Source organism: Antedon mediterranea, chromosome 5, assembly GCF_964355755.1.
Source record: "Antedon mediterranea chromosome 5, ecAntMedi1.1, whole genome shotgun sequence".
NCBI classification, from domain to species: domain Eukaryota; kingdom Metazoa; phylum Echinodermata; class Crinoidea; order Comatulida; family Antedonidae; genus Antedon; species Antedon mediterranea.
The window spans coordinates 12,117,414-12,138,719 of record NC_092674.1 but is presented as its reverse complement, the minus strand read 5'-3'; the positions used below and the strand labels follow the sequence as shown (position 1 = coordinate 12,138,719).

At 31.5% G+C, this 21,306-nt stretch overlaps 1 protein-coding gene across 1 annotated transcript; it reads left to right on the top strand.

Moving 5' to 3' along the window:
- Positions 1-1,473: 1,473 nt before the first annotated feature.
- Positions 1,474-19,678, top strand: LOC140049695 (receptor-type tyrosine-protein phosphatase T-like). Its single transcript, XM_072094645.1, has 28 exons — positions 1,474-1,690; positions 2,821-2,955; positions 4,551-4,697; positions 5,216-5,338; positions 5,488-5,634; positions 5,812-6,120; positions 7,121-7,188; positions 7,510-7,738; positions 8,049-8,318; positions 8,842-9,050; positions 9,320-9,410; positions 9,622-9,703; positions 10,013-10,089; positions 10,235-10,455; positions 10,661-10,748; positions 10,948-11,024; positions 11,425-11,461; positions 11,597-11,694; positions 12,222-12,344; positions 12,523-12,686; positions 13,390-13,525; positions 14,010-14,159; positions 15,209-15,308; positions 15,792-15,865; positions 16,144-16,404; positions 16,767-16,918; positions 17,196-17,331; positions 18,019-19,678. Exons 1-28 carry the CDS (start codon positions 1,474-1,476, stop codon positions 18,091-18,093), a joined length of 3,996 nt encoding a protein of 1,331 aa, XP_071950746.1. The 3' UTR covers positions 18,094-19,678.
- The last annotated feature ends 1,628 nt before the right edge of the window (positions 19,679-21,306 follow it).

Below are 21,306 nucleotides of genomic sequence, written 5' to 3'. Positions count from 1 at the left end.
CTTTAATCTCCATACAAAATGATACGATTTTCTTCTCCATCTCTACGATTGAATCTCTGATAAATGTGATCGATTTTTCTAGTTCCGTTTGTTTATGTTCGATCTTTTCAATTCGTTCGATCAAGGCCTCCTAATTTAAAATGATTGAGTTTATCTTACCCTTTGGAATGTTCGAAATTCCCGCCTCAGCATACCCACTTCTGTTGCTTTGGTTCCGTCTGGGTCCCGCATTCAGAGTCAAGAAGAGTGAATGATTCTGGAGCTAGTAGAACTTGATATTTTTCTCTGATATAATTATTTGTTTCGCTATTTCTTCTTTCTCGGCTCATCTTGACGTGAAGGTGTATTCACCGTCTTTACATATTCAATTGTTAATTGATTTTTAACGATGGCTGTATTTTAAGCATAATTGTTGACGTATCAGATAGTCGATGTGTGTGTCTATCTACGAGCCTATTGCTCATATAGTGCACAGAGACCTATTTACAGTATAATCGGATTAAGTAGGCTTTCTTCTTGTTTTACATTAACTTTTTATTAAGAAAAACAATATATTTTACGTTTTTAATTTTCGTCACAGATCTTATACTTGATATAGCAGGCTTTTCAGAAAGACCACAAGTTATGTCTGAAGATTCAACCGTTCGTGGTTATACCCTGAGAGGGGATAGTACAACTGACATTTCAATAGGAATACTAAACGACAAACGGGGACTAAAAAATGTAACCTGGGCCACAACATCAATAGACAACACGTATGTTTTTCCTAATGATACTAGACTCCTAAAACATTCGTCTGATGTATGGACTCGCCTTAGTGTTATTATCCACTCAACTAAAATACCAAACCAAGTTGGTGTATTTTCAATTGAGGCAAAACTAAGAGATGTATGCACAAGAACGGCAATTGTTATAATTAATAAAGAAGGTAAAGAATACATTACATTGTTAAAGTAACTGACTAATAATTATTAAAATGATAATGAAAATGAATGATATCGGAGATCCCGCCGCCGTCAAGAGTGTTAAAGAGTCGATATCAAATCGAATTTGAACAACACCATAAACACCAGTGGTCTAATGGTAAGGACATCTGCATATCAAGCAGGAGGTTCCAGGTTCAAATTTTGGTTGGGTTTTTCTCATTCTCACATATTTCCTCATCGTTATCGTTTCAAATGAATTAATTAAGTTTCAGCATATCACCACCGGGCGGTTTAGAATTTGTTCTGTGCCGGAGTATTAACACAGTATTGTCAATGAACATTGGGTACAATTATTTAACGTAAACAGTAATGTACGAAAAATACAAAAATGTAACTTGCCTTACGTTTTGCTTATTATTGTAGTACAGTTTATAATCAAATGCATTTTGTAAATGGACGAAATTAATTAACAAATATATAATTACTAAAAGCGTTTTTAAAATTGTTAATATCATTTTTAGCTAATATCAATATTTTGAGGAAAACAATGACAGTTAGCGTTGGTGATTCTGTCACCATACAGGCTGAATCATTAGCAAAAGTTGATGGTCTCAAATGGAGACGTAATTATGGTAACGTCATATGGAACAACACGCTATCAATCAACATTGAGAATATACGAGCACAAGATGGCGGCGTATACGAATGTTTTCAAGATAATGTTCCTGATGGTAATAACGGGATAATGAGACTGATTGTACGAGGTAAGAGTTAATTTAATTCGATTTAATTTATTTTCACAAGGAACTTCATAAAAACAATAAACAGTACAATAATTAGACAAAAAATGCACTTGCACTAAAGCTAATTCCACCTGGAAAATTTAAAAATCAACATTCTTATTTTTCCTTGCGTTTGTCATAAAAGTAAACTAAACTCACTGTGGGATGCTTGTATGGTCTACTACTGGAGACACGTCGACACTTGTGACGTGTGTTGTATAATTGCGTATTATTCAGCCAATATGTTATTCAATGGAGTTAGTTGAGAAACTGATTCGTATATTAAATTTTGGATACTAAACTTTTATACCTGAGAACATCCAGGATGATTTGATTGTTGCTTGGATTTGATAACACCCGATTGAATATGATTTTTTGTTTTTAAAGAAATTAAATATTAGAAAGAATAGTATTTTATGAAATTTTACTATTGATGGATTCTGCGACGTAACACCCAGTACTGTACCACTTTTGTTTTTTACCGTTGATTCAAATTAGATACTAATTCAACTTCAGTACGTATTTCCATTGAAAATGCAACAGATTTCAGCTTTATCTATTTTGGAATGTATGTTATGTACGCTGTTATTCAACTAAACAGATTTAATGTTATGTTTATAATTTTTATGTTGAATCAACGGTAAAATGTATTTACATTGAATCAACATTGATCTGTATACGTTGATTAAATGTTGAAAGTTTTACATTGAATTAATGTTAAAATTTTTACCTTGAATTTAGTTGATTATTCTACAATTACAATTACGTTGATGTAAACTTTCTTATTCAACTAAATTATTACGTTGTGTCAACTAATTCAATTTCAACTAATTTCAACATTGGATCAATGTTGATGATTTTAACGTTGAATTAACGTTGACATTTATGTTGATGCAAATCTTCCTTTTTCAATGTCCGACGTTATTTGAACAATACTTATTTTTACGTTGTTTCAACGTTGATCATTTCTATGTTGAATCAAAGTTGACATATTCGTTGATGCAAATTTTCATTTTCAACACTTTTCCGACGTCAGGTAACGTTGAATTAACGTTAATTCAACCAGTTTTATCCGACTGGGACTTAGCTATAACATAAAATAACACTTTCAGATTGCCCTTCCCCAAAGTGGAGTCCACCAGCTTGTGAAATGGATTGTCCAGTTTGTTACAATGGTGGAGTTTGTGATGACAAAACGGGGTTGTGTATTTGTACACCTGGATTTCGAGGAATACAATGTGAAACAGGTATTTGACGTTTCGATGCCTAGATAATTGAAAACAAATACCGGTAATACATTCTAGAAAATAAATTTAGTTTGCATATATACTTTCTATGTCTACAGTACCTAAGATTGACAAATCACGTCGCTTGTTATTGGTCAATACGTTCCCCAAGCATGTATTCCAGTTTTTTGACTAAAGTTAAAAATAGATTTATATAATTATGAATTCTACCTAACTGAAGTAATTTATACTACACGGGAGTCCTCATTCAAAGACAAAAAGTATATCAGCAGAAATAAACATACCAAATACAGTGAATAGGTTCATGTAACAACATATCCTGAGTGAATTATTAAAACATATTTGTATTGTTATGAATAGCTTTAACTCTGTAATTACACCATTTTAAACTAAATTGTACGAACATAGTAATCAAGAGAGCCAGAATAAGAAACAGTTAATCGCGAGACCTATAATATAGTCCTAACACTTAACTTCTTATAATGTTAAAATAGACTTAAAGATGTATTGTCCCTTTGACTAATTCCAAAAAAATAAAAAATAAAAGATTTCATAATAGTTATTAACTATCACCAAACATTTTTCGAAAAAAAAAAATTTTTAACTGAAATACAGACGTTTTTTTTGTTAAAAAAATAACTTTGACTTCCAGTCAAAGTTTTTAATCAAAACATATCCCATAATGAAACGCGCTTGTTTGGCTACTCTGTATGCATAATCATAAAACTTCCTCATGATCTGTGTGAAAATACCTTCTTAACCGTGACGAGTTGTAAACAATCCTAATTTAGCATATGCATAATGCATAACTCATGGTTTGAAATCTTTGTTTACTTTCGCTCGTGACGATTTTCCAGATGAAATGTAATCAAACTAATTTACCTGTTAATTACGTAAACTTGTTGTTTTTTGCTCAAATTTTCGACTTAAAGTGAATAACTTTAATATTACTTTGATATGGCCACTTTAAATTTAGAATATTTTGACCTTCATTTTTTTGTGTTTCAAGGGACAATACATCTTTAACCTTACACCTTCCTATCAAATTATCATACACACTGAGTGTTGTAATTAACATTATGATATTCTGCATAATCTTCTCATAACCAATGTTGACTAAATAATATCGACTGCACGTCAGGAACGGAAGGGCACTAACAGTGATAATGCGAGGCCTACTACAGCATCATTAAAGCATTACTACTATTACAAGAGCTTGCTATACAAATAAAACATTTTGTTTAGTTTCGTAACTTGCCTTCTGGCTCCATTTTTATTCCGATTAACTTGACTTTCTATAATAGAACTTATAGGCATATCAGAGAATTCAATTTTACTCATTTTCCGATTTTTATATTTTAACTTCATAAATTAATATTTCATAATTTATTTAAATAATTTTATTATGTAGGCAAATACATTTATTAATACTTCCTTAAATATAATAGGAACCCATTTGTGCTACGTATTTATGATTCATAACGTGATTTACACTATTTAAAATAAGGAAATGTTTGATAAATCAATCAATCAATCAATAAAAAAAATCATCAAAATTACAGGAAAAACTTTAAAAAAATCATTTTTGGTCATAGCATGTAACTATAACTATTGGGGTCGTGATTGTGAGACTGTGTGCTCTTCGGAAAATTCAGATGCTTGCAGAGGTAAATTGGTCTGTCCTCCTGATCCTGTTGGCTGCAGTTGTACTGCTGGATACCAAGGATTGGATTGCAAAGATAGTAAATAATGTTTAAATGTCTTACGTATTCAATATATAGCAAAAATAATATTATCATTTAAGGTCAACAATGATGAAATACATGCTTGCTGTGCATTGTCAAAATATTAATAGAAAACAAAATATCAAAATAGTGATTAAAAACAATATTATGTTTCTCTATATAGCACCGAATAAACCGTCTCTTTATTTTGTTTATTATAACCGTTATAATAATTATTTAGACGATTTCGGCTGGTCGTTGACAAACAACGTAAGGTAGTCAAACGTTGACGATAGGCCTACTATGTCAGCTGTAAATCAAATGTTCGCTATTTTTCATCGTTGTCGTTATCTTCATCGTTATCTTCTTCATCATCATCATCATCATCATCATCATCAACAACATCATCATCATCATCATCACACACATAAAACAATACAACACAGGTCTCTGTTCTCTGTGAAAATCATAAGATACTAAGTTATTTACAAATTTTCTCATTCGTATACATAACATACGTGTTTCTACATGTTAAGATTGTCCTGATGGATTGTATGGTTCCGGATGCCAAATGAAATGCAATTGTCAAAACAATTGTCACAAAGCAACAGGTTGTACATCTACTTGCTCTGATGGACACGAAGGCCCACAGTGCCAAGGTATGTTTATTTTTGTAAAATGATCGTTTGAAAGATCAGATTGAAAAATTTCTTAATTAAGTTATGTTAGTTTGTGAACAATCGAGTGTGTACTCATGGTTAACACATTTTGATGTATGATTTTTTTTTTATATATTTTTAAACCTTAGTATCAACAGGCCCATGTCCGGTGGGCAACTTTGGAGAATTGTGTAACTATCCATGTCATTGTAACAACTCTGATAATTGTAATCGGGATGATGGAAATTGTGATGATGGTTGTGATGAAGCATGGGCTGGACCCAACTGCAGTGTTGGTACGTTGTTTAGATATTTACTTAATTATAATATAAACCAATTTCTTACCGTTTCTAAACAATTGAAGTAGATCTGTTATGTTTATAGTTCAACGTTTATTGTGTGTGGTGTTACGTAGGTAATAACATTATAGAGTATTATAGGCAATTTAACCTCTTTGATATATTATTATTAAGCTTTGCCTTACATGAGAGAACCGCCAAGAGTCATTAAACAGATGGCAACATCTATTTCTTTTGACGTAAACTGGATCTATGGTGAAGATTATGGAACAGGAACCATCACAGAACATCAACTTTGGTATAGGTTGAGTACAGATACCAAATGGTCATTTGTGAAAAGCAGACATACTAATATTGTGAATGTAACCGGACTTGAACTTAAAGACAATATTGTATTTTACGCTCGACATTCAAGGAACGTTTATGATACAGACTCTACTGGTCCACCGAGTCCACAAGGGGAAACACAAACAATTTGCTCAGGTAAATATACAACGTATCTATTGTTACTTTATTATAGTTTTTGTGCCCTTATTATCACCATAAATAAATGATCAACATTATAATAAAAAAACAAGAGGATTAGGTGATTATAGTTTGTTTCATTTGCCTTTTTAGTCGCGTGGAAGCAACTCTATAGTTCAGTCGGTCTGTCGGTCTGTCGGTCTGTCTGTCGGTCCGGTATCACTATGCGTTTTATCGCTTTCTGACCTTATCTTGATATCAGTTTAATCTAGCTACGTCAATTTTTCACAGTATATTCCTTATGGCCAGGAATCGATGTGGTTATGTTTTCACGGTGCGCAATAAAAAATTACGCGGTCTACGCACGATTTAACGAAATCACGTTTGTAAACATATCTTCACAACCATGAATCACAATTAAATAAAATTTGGTACTCATACATTTCAGGGCATAACTCATCATATGGCAATACAATTACGTGCGTAGCGCATGTAACGCATGCGTACGCGCGCTTACAATTTTCAAAATTTATTTTCGATGAAATAAGAGTACGTTTCATGTGATTTTAAGCGTTTACAAAATTGCCATGAGTGCGCAGATTTTTGCGCGCGCACTGCACGTTAAATGTTATTGCGCATTTTTTTTGCCCGATTTTTGTTTTCTTGACTTACTTTTCAACTCGAAATTACGTTATACGAGCACGTCAAAAGTGACAGGCTACGCACGTGTAAATTAAAAAAATATAACTGTTTTTAAACATTTCAACATTTTTAAACATGTTCAGTAATTTTGGTCAGTCGGTAGGTTGGTCGGTCGGTCGGTAAACACTAAGCACGTGACTGCAGCCATCTATATGGCCTTGTACTGTTACTAAGAATATTTACAATATTTATTTTAACCTGATAACAAATTTATATCTATATAATAGAACGGCTTATATAATGCCTCGTACATATCAACCTATGTTTTTGTATTAATACGGTACAATTTGTTCAATGCCTGTATTTATATGTATAGAACCTATGGTTTCGCCGAATGTGTTATTCACGTCTGTTTCTGGAAAGGAAATTGGCATCAACATTCAGGTAAAAGTAATTTAAAGAAAACTGTTTATTTTTATTGTAATAGCAAATAAAAACAGAAACAAAAGGAATAAAAACATATTTATAACATCATCAGTTAAAATATTTATTAAAGGCGTTCATCAATCTCTCCCCAACACAATTCATCCCTCAAATGTCAGTAGAGTAAAGTACAAAAACAAATTTGCAATTTTCGTCTTTTTGACTATCTACTAGTAGTTCTGCAGGAAATCATTGTATTACAAGTTTTGTAATGAATATTACCCGTCTCAAAATGTTACGTAAACTCAAATTATTCGATGGACTGTTTGATTAATATTGCAGGTGGCTGATGACAGTACTTACAGCATTCAATGTGACGACATTATACTTTATCAAGTTCAAGTTGTATTACCCAATGGAGAAATAAACACTGCCAATGATAGCGACAATGCTTTGAATTTTCAAAATCTATCGGAATGCATTGAATATAGTTTTAAAGCAAGATTTGTTAATAATGAACATTTTATTGGACCATGGAGTGACGATTATAATCAACTAACAGCACCGTCAGGTATTTTACTTTTGCTGGCAATTTTTGTTTGCCGTATAAGTAATACACGTAGGCCTACATAAATTGAATTGAATTGTGTTGAAGTTTGTCTTTCTTGCTTGGTGTCAATCATATTTTGCTTTGTTTTTTCCACTAAAGAATGCTTTTTTCCAATATCCCAAAACTTATCACGACGCAATAGATTATTCAGAATTAATTAATTAACTATCTTTACTAACTCTACTGATTTTTTTTTCTATTATCATTTTGATGTTCGATTGACTTTGAAATAGAATAGAACAATAATACTATATGACATTGTATTATTTAGATACAACGTTACAAAAACACACAGCCGAGGAACGATCAATAGTTATATCATGGAATAAATCAACATGTAGCAAAGAAGTGGAAAGTAAGATAATGTATCATTACTCACTCAGCACAGAAATTAACAATCAAGTAGGAACTACGGAAAAAACGCAGCTTCTATTTGACAACGATATACAACCATGTACTACGTATACATTTGAAGTATCTGCATCATTTCAAAACGTCACCGGTCCTGCCGACAAAATGATAATGACAACACTGACCGCATGTAAGTTAAACATTAAAAAAAACAAACAAACAAAACAAAGCAATTGAGGGGTGTATAGCAATTATAATATATTTAGTTAGTAATTAATGATGTAGTAATCAGTAGAGATAGCAGCGATGTTTGTTGTAACAATGAATTATTAGTCTTTTTTATTGGGATGGTTGAATTTGTGAAAAGTTCTCTTTTTATGCGACTAACAAATTAGGCTAAACACATAAATGAAAGCTTAAGCTTGGAATGAATTGTAGCCTATTGACATTTGTCATCACCAAAGCGAAAAAACAGAAACGTACTTTTAATATAATGAAAACGATAACGATTTATGTAACTAAATAAAATATAATATATAAAAATATAGTAAACAAATCAACAATAATGTCTAATTTGCATAAATTGAAATATTTAAATATCAAGTTGGTCTATTATTCTATTATGAAAATATTTGGTTTTGGGAATTAATTTAAAGATTTCAGGAATTAACATTTTAAAAAACAATCACATTTGATTAATTCTTGTGTTACAGTTCCGGGAATTCCAAATATAACCGAAACCTCATCTACTCAGACGTCTATTTCTTTAGAATGGTCTCCATCTTTTATAAATTCATGTAAAGTAGAAATTTACAACATCTCTATCACCTCGGATAACACCGAGGAGATGTTTAAGACAACTACAGAACAGAACATAGAAATAGAAGACGGCATTTTCCCAAATAAAATTTACCTTGTGAAAGTAAGTACAGATTTTAGCCTAGCACACGACAATAAATCATCCATTGTCCACTATTGGTATTATAATTAACAATCTAAATAATTATTTAACTTTTTTATCTGCTAGAGTGAATGAACAAATATTTTCTGATTCTGTATTTTGAATGAGACCAATAAAAATGAATTGAATTAAAATATAAATTTGGAACCATATAAAAATTGTTTGGCATTAGTAATGTTGAAACATTTTTATTTTTATAATAGTTTCAACAAATTCTTCACCTTTGTTAGGTAGCAGCAATGACATTAAAAGGGTATGGCCAATTTTCAAAGGAATCTAGTATAACAACATTAGCTCAAGAAGAAGAAGCATCAAACACAGGTATGTGACGAACTTGTCAGAACAATGTTTTGTATGCCTTACTACCGTATAGTTGGAAATGTTAGTTTTAGAACATTAAAGCTAAGTATCCAATACAGTGTAATTATAAGATAGTAGGCCTATCTTACTAATATCTGTAATCTGGATGTGTAGTTAAACAATGCAGACTCATCTTAATATACAGAATAATATTTTTTTTCTCTTGTTGTAGGTCTTATTATAGGATCAATTACCGGATCTGCAGCTGTTGTGATTACACTAATTATCATTATTTATTTAATAATGATAAAAAGGTACATAAACATGATGTTGTTTTAGTGATTAATCATTTATACACATGCAGTGCAGGCTGAAACAGTGCACCAAACAGAGCAGTATTTGTAAAATCCTCACTAATTGAGTTTTTTGACAGTAAAGTGTTATTTCTTTGTGCTAAATTACCGGAACTTGTTAACATTTGCAATATAAATATAATTCATGTTTCTATATTTTCGTTCCTTAAATCGTAACACTTCACAATTATAATAGCCTTGATAATGTAGCCATAACAAAATGTTACAGTTAACTACAAATGAATTAGGTATTTCTTATCTTATCTACAGACGACATCAGATATCAAAACACTCTGATCAAAGACCATCTGAAGACTTTGTACCTGTTTTGCCAGAAGATAAAACAGGTTAAAATTGTTTACTTAAAAGTGTAATTACAGTACTTACATGTCTACTATTTTAACAATATCAATGATCTTAACATGATAAACCGATTATAATTTCTACGAATAAATTCTTCTAAATGTACATTTGCGTATACTACTATATCAGGAAAAATTCAGGCCGACAGACCAGTCGATAATTATGCCGACAATGACACCAGCATGAATGATGAAAGAGGCATCTCTAACAATGAGATTGACTTAGAACCAATCTATACCAACACCAGTACACATGAAGTTACACATCAACCAATTGCTATTCAAGATCTTCAATCGTACGTCTTTTCAAAGAATATTGATCCAGTGAAAAACTTTGAAAAGGAGTTCGAGGTATGTTCAATCTGAAATTTATTTTCTAAAGCTAATGTTATAAATATAAACCCTAAAGCAAAATCATACTAATGTTGGCTTCATGGGTTCAATGCTTTTGAAATTATAACTTCAAAACATTTGTCTGCGTTTAATTAGTAGGGAAAACATTTACATTACTGTATTGATTGAATAAGTAAAATATGAATATTTTTGTTTTCTAAAGGACATTGGTAATCGACCACTGCATCCATGGAAAGCAGCAAAAAGCTCGGTAAACAAGACTAAGAACAGATATGCAAATGTTATTCCATGTGAGTTCAGTTGAGTTTTTCATTAAACAATAATAATAATAATTGTTATTGCTCATTATATTCGTTTGTTTATATTATTTTGTATTAATTTTGTAATCAGTCCAATTCTTTAAATGGAATTTCTGTAACCATTACACGTGTTTTATTTCCAAATTTACTCGAAGTATTTTATTGAAGTGATATATAATACTTATTTCAGATGATCTTTCCAGAGTGGTTTTGCAATCTGAAGAAAATATTGCTGGATCTGACTATATAAACGCTTCTTATATAGATGTATGTATTTTATTATTTTATTTATCATCTTTGGTGATTTCGTATATTCGTTGAGACTGATGCAGTATATTCACTTTTTCTAAATCATAAGAAGCCATGCATCTGTATATTAAATATATATACAGTATATATAATATATATAATTACTAGCTTTAGAAATAGTAATTTATACTTTTGGGAAGTATGGCAAACCTCTCTTATATTTTCTTAAAGCTGACTGAGTATTATAATTCTTTCGTGGTTTGATACAACTTTATTGCCTTTACTGTAAGTTAAGTTATATAGAATTAAGAAACGAAGGTTAGGAATAAATATCCATCGGTTTTGATATATTTGATATAGAGTTAAACACTGTTTAACTAGTCATTTTATTTACAATTTTTCTAAATGTCAATTTTAGGGATTTGAACAATCACAGGAATTCATTGCATGTCAAGGTAATGATTGTTTTAAGTTGCGTCATTTATAAGATTTACATTACATTTTTCTCTACATTGAATTTATGCTGCTATACTTTTTTTTTCTCACAACTGAAATTCATGGTAATAATAATTATATCATTGTTCTTACAGGGCCAAATGTAGCATCTACAAATGATATGTGGAGGATGGTTTTGCAAGAGAAGTCTACGGTTGTCGTCATGGTTACAACTGTATCAGAAGGAAAAAAGGTATTTAATTAGTACAGTATATGGCAATAATCTAACAACAGCATGATACGCCCACCTTGCCATGATAGGACTTTGTAACAGTCCTTTGATCTTATGATTGGCTTCGACAAATTCTAGTTGCGGTCACCAGTTGCATTTTGTAGAAACCAATTGTCCAAGCAAAAATCAGTCAAACTTTTTGGGAGCGTGGATGTCGCAATCTTTGATGACATTGAGCTCAGCATCTTGTTGTTAGATTACCTTGAGTAGTATAATAATTGTAACATGCGGTAAATAATAATTACATGATCGTGCAAGTGTGAGGTCTATTTCTTTAATTCTGTGCCATTCATAGGCTTCTAAGAGGTGCCACATTTAAACATGTGCTCACCTCAGCCCACCAATGGTCAAGCGTGTATGACAATATAGTTTGCTCCTGTATTGTTTTAATTACCGAATATGCCTAATTAGGTATATTTTAATTATATTTTTTGTATGAATAATACACTTTCATTAAATAAAAATGTAAACAATTATTTAATTTTAAGAAAAAGTCTGAAAAATATTGGCCGGATTTGAAGAATGCCAGCCTTTACGGAGATATCATGGTCACAAATGCTGAGGAACAGGACAACATAAATTACATCATTCGAAAATTCCAACTTCAAATGGTAATATTTAAAATAATATTAATAATTTATACATGACATAAACTGGCATTAACATTAGTACAATACGAATGTAACTTATTAATTGTCTTGAAAAAACCCAAAACCCAGGCAACAAACCCAATAAATTTAGTCAAATATATTACAAAGTGGAATAATATATTAGAAATTGAATGTATAGGAAGGGTCTGAGGAGATCCATTTTGTATGGCATTATCACTTCATATCATGGCCAGACAAGAGTGTACCGAGTGAGGTGACGCATCTCGTGGATTTCATTCACAAATTCAAAGATGAAAAGAAAAAAGCGTCACCAGACACTGGGCCTATCATCGTTCATTGCAGGTAATTTAACGTTTAAAAATGTAATGTTAAAGTTAACACAAACATATTTAACTAGAAAGAAAGGCACTCCGAGAGAGCATACTTCCGCCTAAGAAGATTTTTTTTTATAGTGCGATTAGGCTAATTATACTACAAAGTTGTGAATGTGAGTTTGGTGTAATGGTTATTATATCCAGCCTTTACACAGTTGAGTTGGTTCAATTTCGCTGAGGGTCTTTTTTTCATCATCTTTGTTTTAATATGTTATTACTTGGTAAAATAAAATGTTGCCAAGTATACCGTAGTATTAGCTTTGTTTGTTGGTTGCTGAGTGCTTTCATTAGTATATATTAGTAATTTAATATTCTCAAATAACAATTTATATTTTATTTTTTATGTTTTACTATGAACCTAACTTAACAGATCACCGGCTTTAGAAAATTGTTTCCTATCTTTTAACACTAGCATGTCTGGAAATACTAATACAAATTGGTCCATAATGTTTTACTGTATAGTGAGGTTAAGGTTAGGTATATGGCATATGATACAGGAATCGCATGTGCTACATATGGGACACTGAAATTCAAAATGTGCTGAAGAAATAGGCCTAATGGATACATTTTACAATCGGTTATAAAATCAAAGCTCTAAACTTAGACATACTCTAGTAAATGAAGATGGATCAGATTTTACATTCATTGTTTTTTTATCTTATTTTTCATAGTGCTGGAGCTGGAAGAACAGGTACCGTAATTGCAATATCTGCAATGCTAGATATGCTGAAACAGAAACAAAGCGTTGATGTGTTCAACTTTGTGAAAAGAATGAGAGATAAGCGCATACAGATGGTTCAAACACAAGTAACTATGTTAAAAAATACTAGATTTATTTAGATCTACAATACTTTACTAAAATTAAGTACCTTTTTTAATGATTGTAAGTTGGGCTTAGGACATTTTTAGCCATTCGGTACGTGATATAAAATGGTCTCATTCAAAATAATAAAATAAATATTTTAAGTAATTGTGCTATAAAACAACTTATAAATGGTTTGTTGTTATTGTTGTTGAATGATGATTTGTCAAATAACAAGACAATTTCAATAGTCCTGCATGCTCCAAACCATTATAAACACTTTCCTACAAACCATTTCCCTTGTCCTGTCCTGTTTTTTTTTTTTTTTTTATTAATTTTTTTTTATTATTTTATTTTATAACACTGGTCATTCAAGGAACTTTTATTCCAATAAACTAAATTGTAAAACAAAAGTATCCAAATTGTTTCGAACCTGATAAAAACCCTCAAATGACGTGTTCCCTGCAATATTGGTTTTATTGATTATAGGAGCAGTATATTTTTATATACGAGTTGCTACTTGAAGTGTTGTTTTGTGGACAGACGTCTATTCCAGTGCTGAACTTGAGACATGTGTTACATAGTCTTACAACTACACAGAATGAGGAAGACACTGCTTTAATGTCTCATCAACTAATGGTAACATATTATACGTTGGTCTTTGTGTAAGAATTGAATAAATGTAAACAAACCCTCAAGTTATTAAAAGAAAAAAGGTGTTTGGATACGAAATAAACGAGTGCAATAAAAGTTGATGGGTTGTAATATAAAAAACGTATTATACTTACACGCATAGTACTTTCTTTGCACAACCTGCGAGGTTCTTAAAGTATACCTAGCCGATACTCGTACTCTACTATGTATAGAGAATAAACTGTGGGCATCTGCAGTTTCTTCACTGTAACTTTACTCCCTTTATACTTCCGTAGGCCTAATATTTATGTCTTTTTTACTTTAAACATTTCTGGGCCTGTTCTCGTCTAGAGACAATAACTGTGGGGATATGTATATAGTACCGTGTGAGAATGTCCTGCTAAGTTTCATATGTCATGGATTCAGTAATCAGTAATCATTTTATTTTCTACACACTCGTAAAATACATGAATTATGAGGGAAAAGAAAATTGCATTGTGTGGAAGGAGACTATATAAGTACAAATAATAACTTTGGGTCATACCCACCTTTAACTGAGTAGGAAGAAATTTACGAAGCATGAAAGAAAGAATATTTTAAAAACAATCTAAATCATAATTCTTAAGTAAAAATACCAAGTATAAATTACAACATACACACAAAGTAAGTGAATAAAAAGATTGCAGAAACTTAAGTGCTGTATTCAGAGACCAGATATTTCTTTACGCAGTGTTTAAAGCTATTTAAAGAGAATTTGTTTTTCAAGTTATCGAAGAGTTTATTCCCTATAATTGGACCATAATAAAGAATAGAACGACGTTTAATACTTGGTACATAATTTTTAAAAGAAAATCTAGTATTATAATGGTGAGGTTCAGAAGCTCTGTTAAAAAGATTAATAATGTGAGAAGGTAAAGTATTATTAGATAATCTGAATAATAAAAGCAGCAGTTTGTAGTTTGTTTATATCAAACACATTAAGAGTTTTATTAATAACTCATCGGACGGATACGGTACATTCCTAGTTTACTATCATAACCGTTTTATTTTTACAGACCCTCAAAAGCTTGTCACCAAATCCAGTGGAAGAATTGGTATCGTCTGGAAAAGAAGCACAAAATATAACACAAAACAGATTCCATGATGTTATACCACGTAAGCCTTCACTGAATAATTATAAATACATATATTTATAATACATTAAAATGTGGTTTACATTAAGACAAATATGTGAAAACTACATTACAAGCTTGGTTCCCACTAGGACGTAACGCAAGGACGTAATGCAACGCAAGTTGACAGTTATTCGGAATAATCTATCACGTCGTTATTGTTCAAATTGCTTGAGGTGCTCTTACGTCCTTGTGTTACGTCCAAATGTGAAGCCTAATGTTAGTGTTCACTACTGTAATATAAGACGCAAACACAAGGATTTAAGAGCAACGCAAGTGATTTGACCAATGGCACATGGTAGTTCGAATAATCTATCGCTTGTCATTGGTCAAATTACTTACGTTGCTCATTGCCTTACGTCCAAATAAACCAAACTCTTGCGTATGCTCATTAATTCATAGTTAATACACATTGAAGAAAACAAATATGATATTAAAGTAAGTTTTTAATGTCTTTTTTTGTTAGTAAACAGGACCCGTCTTCATCTATTGACACCATCGACAAATGGAGGCTATTACATCAACGCTTCTTTCTGTCCAGTATGTAGGCCTATTTACTTTTTTTTATTTCTAAAAACAATAATGATAATTGTCTTAAAAATGCATCATCAATGTGTCGATTGCACACACTTGCTATACAGTTAGTCTAGAGCTTAGACAATTAATTGAAGAAACTGAATATTATTCGTATGGATGTGATTTAGAATTATGAGAAAAAATATTTACCATATTCTATATCTTTTCTGTAATTCAAATTATATGAATTGTTATCACCAGGGATCTCATTTGTTAAACATTTCTTCTATTAATTTCTATAGCAATACAAGAAAGCAAACGCCTTTATTACAACTCAGTCACCGCTCTCGGTACCAGTAAATACATGCACTGACTTTTGGAGCATGGTATTTGATTATGATTCCCACATAATAGTGACGTTGAATGAGTTAGAAGACAAATCGTACGCAAGGTACATACCTGAACAAGTGAATGAACAACTGGATTATGGAGATTACATTATCAAACTTGAATCGTCTGAACGAAAACATTCCATCGTTAAACAGACGCTTACATTGCAGAAGGTAAATGTGAATAAATAATTAACATAAATCAACTAAATAAAATATAAAACAGACAATAATATATACCAGCTAACTCTGTTAATTTCCGAACAATTATTTTTTTTTCAAACATAAATTAGGTCTATTATGAACATTTTCAATAGTTGGTAAACATTTGTTCAATATTAGAATTTCATTTGGATTGCAGTTGGTAGATTTCTCGTAATAAGTTTTCACAGATTTTCAGCACTTATTTTTACCTTTGCTTTCCTTTTTACTGTTTTTTTGTTTTCTATTTTTGCAAAAAAAAAACCAAAAAAAAAACACGTAAACTTGTAAACAAACTAAAGAAAGTTCAGGCATACATGTATTTTTTATTTTAGGGAAAAGAAAAGCGAGACATATATCATTTTATATGCACACAATGGCCGATGGGAGCCTCAGTACCAGACTTGGACTCATTTCTAACCCTGATATCAAGCGTGGAAAGACGACAACAGTCTTGTAAAGGATATCCTGCAATCATTGTTTGCCAGTACGTCTTTAAATATTATATTAATAAAACTAATATTAGTAAAAACAATTATGTCAGAATAATTACGATAATTAAGAATACAATTAATAAAGGAGGAAAATGAAATAGCAGTTAATAATGGATAATTACAATAATAATCATTATTTTAATAATTATGCGTTTTTAAGACAAGTGCAGTCTTATAAAGGCGGGACTTCTAGTTTTTAAATCTCTAACAATGTGACATAACAGTTGAGCCCTTATTTTTATACATTTTACTTAATGTTTCCATCATAAGGGATGGTGCAAGACGCTGTGGACTTTACTGTGCAGTGTCATCGATTATTCAGAAGATCAAAGAGGAGACTCTAGTAGATGTATACCATACAGTGAAAAAATTACGTAAATCATGTCCATATATGGTTGACAACATGGTTAGTAATATAGTCTTGTCTGTCTTATCTGTCAATATTGATAAAGTGATTGTTACAAAACTGATAGATAACTTACTTAGTTGACGCTAGGTAAGCAATGCAAAATTAATTATTTATTAGTTATAACTGCTACCTTATTGCATTAGGGTGTAAGAATTGACCAGAGTACATTTCGCTAATGCAAAAAATAAAAGCACCAGGGAAATACATGCGTATACGATTAGATTTCCCTTAAATTTCTGTCCGCCATTGTTATAGCAAGTTCTTCTTTGGGAATGCCGGTATCCGTCTCATGTTAGTGTTGGTCTTCCTGGTAATGCATGAGATTTGAACATGGAGATTAGCCATTTTTTTGTCGTGGAAACAGTGGTCTCATAGATCACGACTGTACTTTCGCACTTTGTAATAATTGTCGCACTTTGTAATACCTTTCGCACTTTTTAACAAAACTGTCACACATTGTACAAAATGCTCTCACACTTTGTAATAATTGAACTTTCGCACTTTGTAAACAGTAGGCCTACTGCCTGACAGTAGTTATTAAAAAGTGTAACAGTTTTGTTGTATGTTATGCTGTGTAATACTAATATTAAGTGTACTACTTAATCTTTTAGGAGCAGTACCAGTTTTGTTGTATGTTATGTTGTGTAATAATACTAATACTAAGTGTACTACTTAATCTTTTAGGAGCAGTACCAGTTTTGCTACGATGCAGCAGTTCGCATATTGGATGGTTCTCAGAGTTATGAAAATGTAAACTAGATAGACAGCATTTAAAGTTTTATTACTTTGCGAAATGTTTACAATGTTATACAGTAGTTTTAAAAATATTTCTTTTATAATTAATGTATGTAGAATATAAAGACTATGATAGAGGCACTAGTTATATTGAACTTATGTAGGTTTTTAACAGTTATTTTGTAAAACAAAATAGGCCTATACACATCCAGTAAACCAGTGTAAAAAAAACTACTGAGGATTTGCTTTGCGCCAGGGAGATGAGTAATTGGTCGGATGTTTTGCCCTACTCTGACGTGATTTGTACTTCTTACTAAGTAAATTTGAGAAGATCACCAGCCTGAATCACTAGCCATCAGCGCAAGCTCGGTGGCTAAGAGGTATAAACGCCAGACTAGTTATCTGGAGGTTGTGGGTTCGAGTATCACCCGAGAACTACATGCGAATTTTTTCGCCAGTATTCACAAATGTACTTAGTATGAAGTACACATTACGTCAAGGTAGGGCAAAACATTAGTTAGGAACTATTATTAATATATTGTTTAACGTTCTAGCATAGTAGTAACTTTCGTTTGGTATGCATGCACATTTACTAATGATTGTAGAAACTTCAGGTCTAAAAGAGACAGCTTTTAATATTGATGACTTATAACTTATAATAACAAGAACATTAGTATACTAATACTATAATAATGATATGTAATGTAAACATAATTAAATAGTTGTTATTATACCAATGTTTTAAGGCAGTGTCCTGTATATTCGTATGTTTGTACATAGATTAAGGAATAGCCTAATCCATGGTTTGTATGAAAGATTAACAGTGAAATAGAATGCTGTAGCAACCATGATAAAGAACTAGTAGCTTAATTACGGTTTTATTAAAACATCATTTATATCACTCATAATAAACTCTGTCTGCACTATCAAACTAGTTTTACAGGACAATTATAATGTGCCTCAAATATGGTATGACGTAATCGTTTCTAAATATGGGCACAGCACAATTTTTTTTACATAAATGTTATCAAGGATAATAAATTAAATTTATTTTTTACCTCCATGATTTCATAGTGTAGCCAGATCTTAAGAAGCTTGTACCCACCTGGCGGTTTTCAAATGTAGTTTAAATTTTAATTTAATTAATTAATTTTATTTAGTGTATTGTACTATTCCGTTGTTTGGATTCGTGCTAGAGCAAACGTATCTGAATCTCTACATTAATGTGATAAGCTCCATAGGTTGGATAGGAAGACGTCGTATAATGAACAAAGATGGTACATGCGATATGTCTTATACAGTATTTGATAATAACAATCAAAGATCCAAAAACGAAATATTAATCAACCTTTAGCCAAACAGCGAATATATATATTATTTTTATATATGATAATTATTATGATCTAGCTATTTTCATTTTTCAATAAAGTTTTCATTTAATAAGCTAGTGGAAGGAATCATACACCTTTCTATAAGAATATATTACGATATAAAAATGTAAGTAAAATAAAAATGTTTGATGGTTGTAATCTTTGAAATAATACATACGTACAAGGTGTTGAATCGTGCAATTAAATAAAAATGGAATCAACTCTCAGAAATAACAGTAATAACGTAAAAACCCATCTAGTAGGTCATGGCCAGCCCGACAATAATATTTTGGATCCGTGCCTGATCGGGAGAACTAAACAGCTTTAACGATCTCCCGAAGAGATTATTCATCGCACGACGCTGCATGAGTTGGCCTAACTCGTGCCGACTAATCACCATTTTTATACACATCGAGTTTTATTGTCTAGTAATAGAAAGCTATGGATTGCTTTTATTGAAATAGTTGAAACATCTTCTGGACGATGGACGTTTTTCACATTGGGTAATTATATCACTATTATTATTGTTATTATTATATATTTATATTATTATTCCTTTACGGGAGACAAAATCAATGTAGACATAAAATATCTTTTGATAAACGAAAGGGTCTCCGTCGTCAATAGGATGCTTTAGATTTTGCGATTGACCTAAGCTTATGACGTCATAGCGGTACCTATGGATCATTGTTACGTATACGGGTTCTTTCAAAACATAGGATTTGATTTGGTCGATTACAGTTTCTTGGTGGTGATAAACTAGGATTACAGGCATGCACATTTTAACCCTTTTATAAAGTTTAGGGTTTAGGGTATACGCGAAAAAAAAAATGGACAAATGACGTCATGTTTTGCCAGGTACTAGATAGAAAAATTGAAGGTTCCTTCTATCTATATTTGTTTGGGCACGTATGTCTATTTTAATAGCAAGCTTTCGAAACAGGCGACATGGAAGTGTGCGATGCGTAACCGAGTGTCAAATTAACATTGCGTATGCGGATACAAGAAAACGTGCACGGACTGTACAGGAAAGTGGGTTTGGACGACTTTGAGGGACAGTCCACGTCTCAACTACCAGCGTCGCCATTTCGAAAGCTCCTCTGCTTTCTCCGATCGATTTGTTTGATTCTATCGATATGTTCACGTAAGTATCAAAAGTCTGATCCGTCTCTTAGGTAGTTATGTATTTTTCTAAAATTATGTCAGTCTTTCAATAATATTATGTCAGTCCACTAATAGGCCTATGTTAATTTTGTTAGTGGTCTTTCACAATCTTCTTCCGTGTTTTTTCTTGTTTGCAGTATGTAGGTCTAGTTTTAACTACTTATCGTTATTCCAATTACAATACCCAAAATGACACAATACAGTATATAGTAAACTTCATTTAATTTATTGACATAGCATTGTGTTAGGTTTGACAGGATCAAGAAACAAATGAATTGTAATTAGTATTATAATAATATAGGCCTACATTTAAATAAAAAATATACCTTCCAAATTCTACTGTTGTGTTTATATACACTTGAACAATTATTCAACAATATTCAAATAATTATTAATGTCAACAAAATCAGATACCAGTACCCAGAATATAAAACGAATTTTTTGAAATATATTATGGAATCAATATCTATCTCTTTATCATAATTTTTTCAACATTAGGTTCTTTTTCTTGTTCAAATTAACATTTATAATGACTACATGTATTTTTTTGCTATTATTTACCTTATAACATCAAATATAATAACTAATTGAAAAAATAAAGTAACATCTTTTATTTGTTTGTGTTCATATTATTTTCCTCCACCACCGCCTCCACCAAATCCAAATCCACCTCCACCACCACCTCCTCCGCCACCGCCTCCAC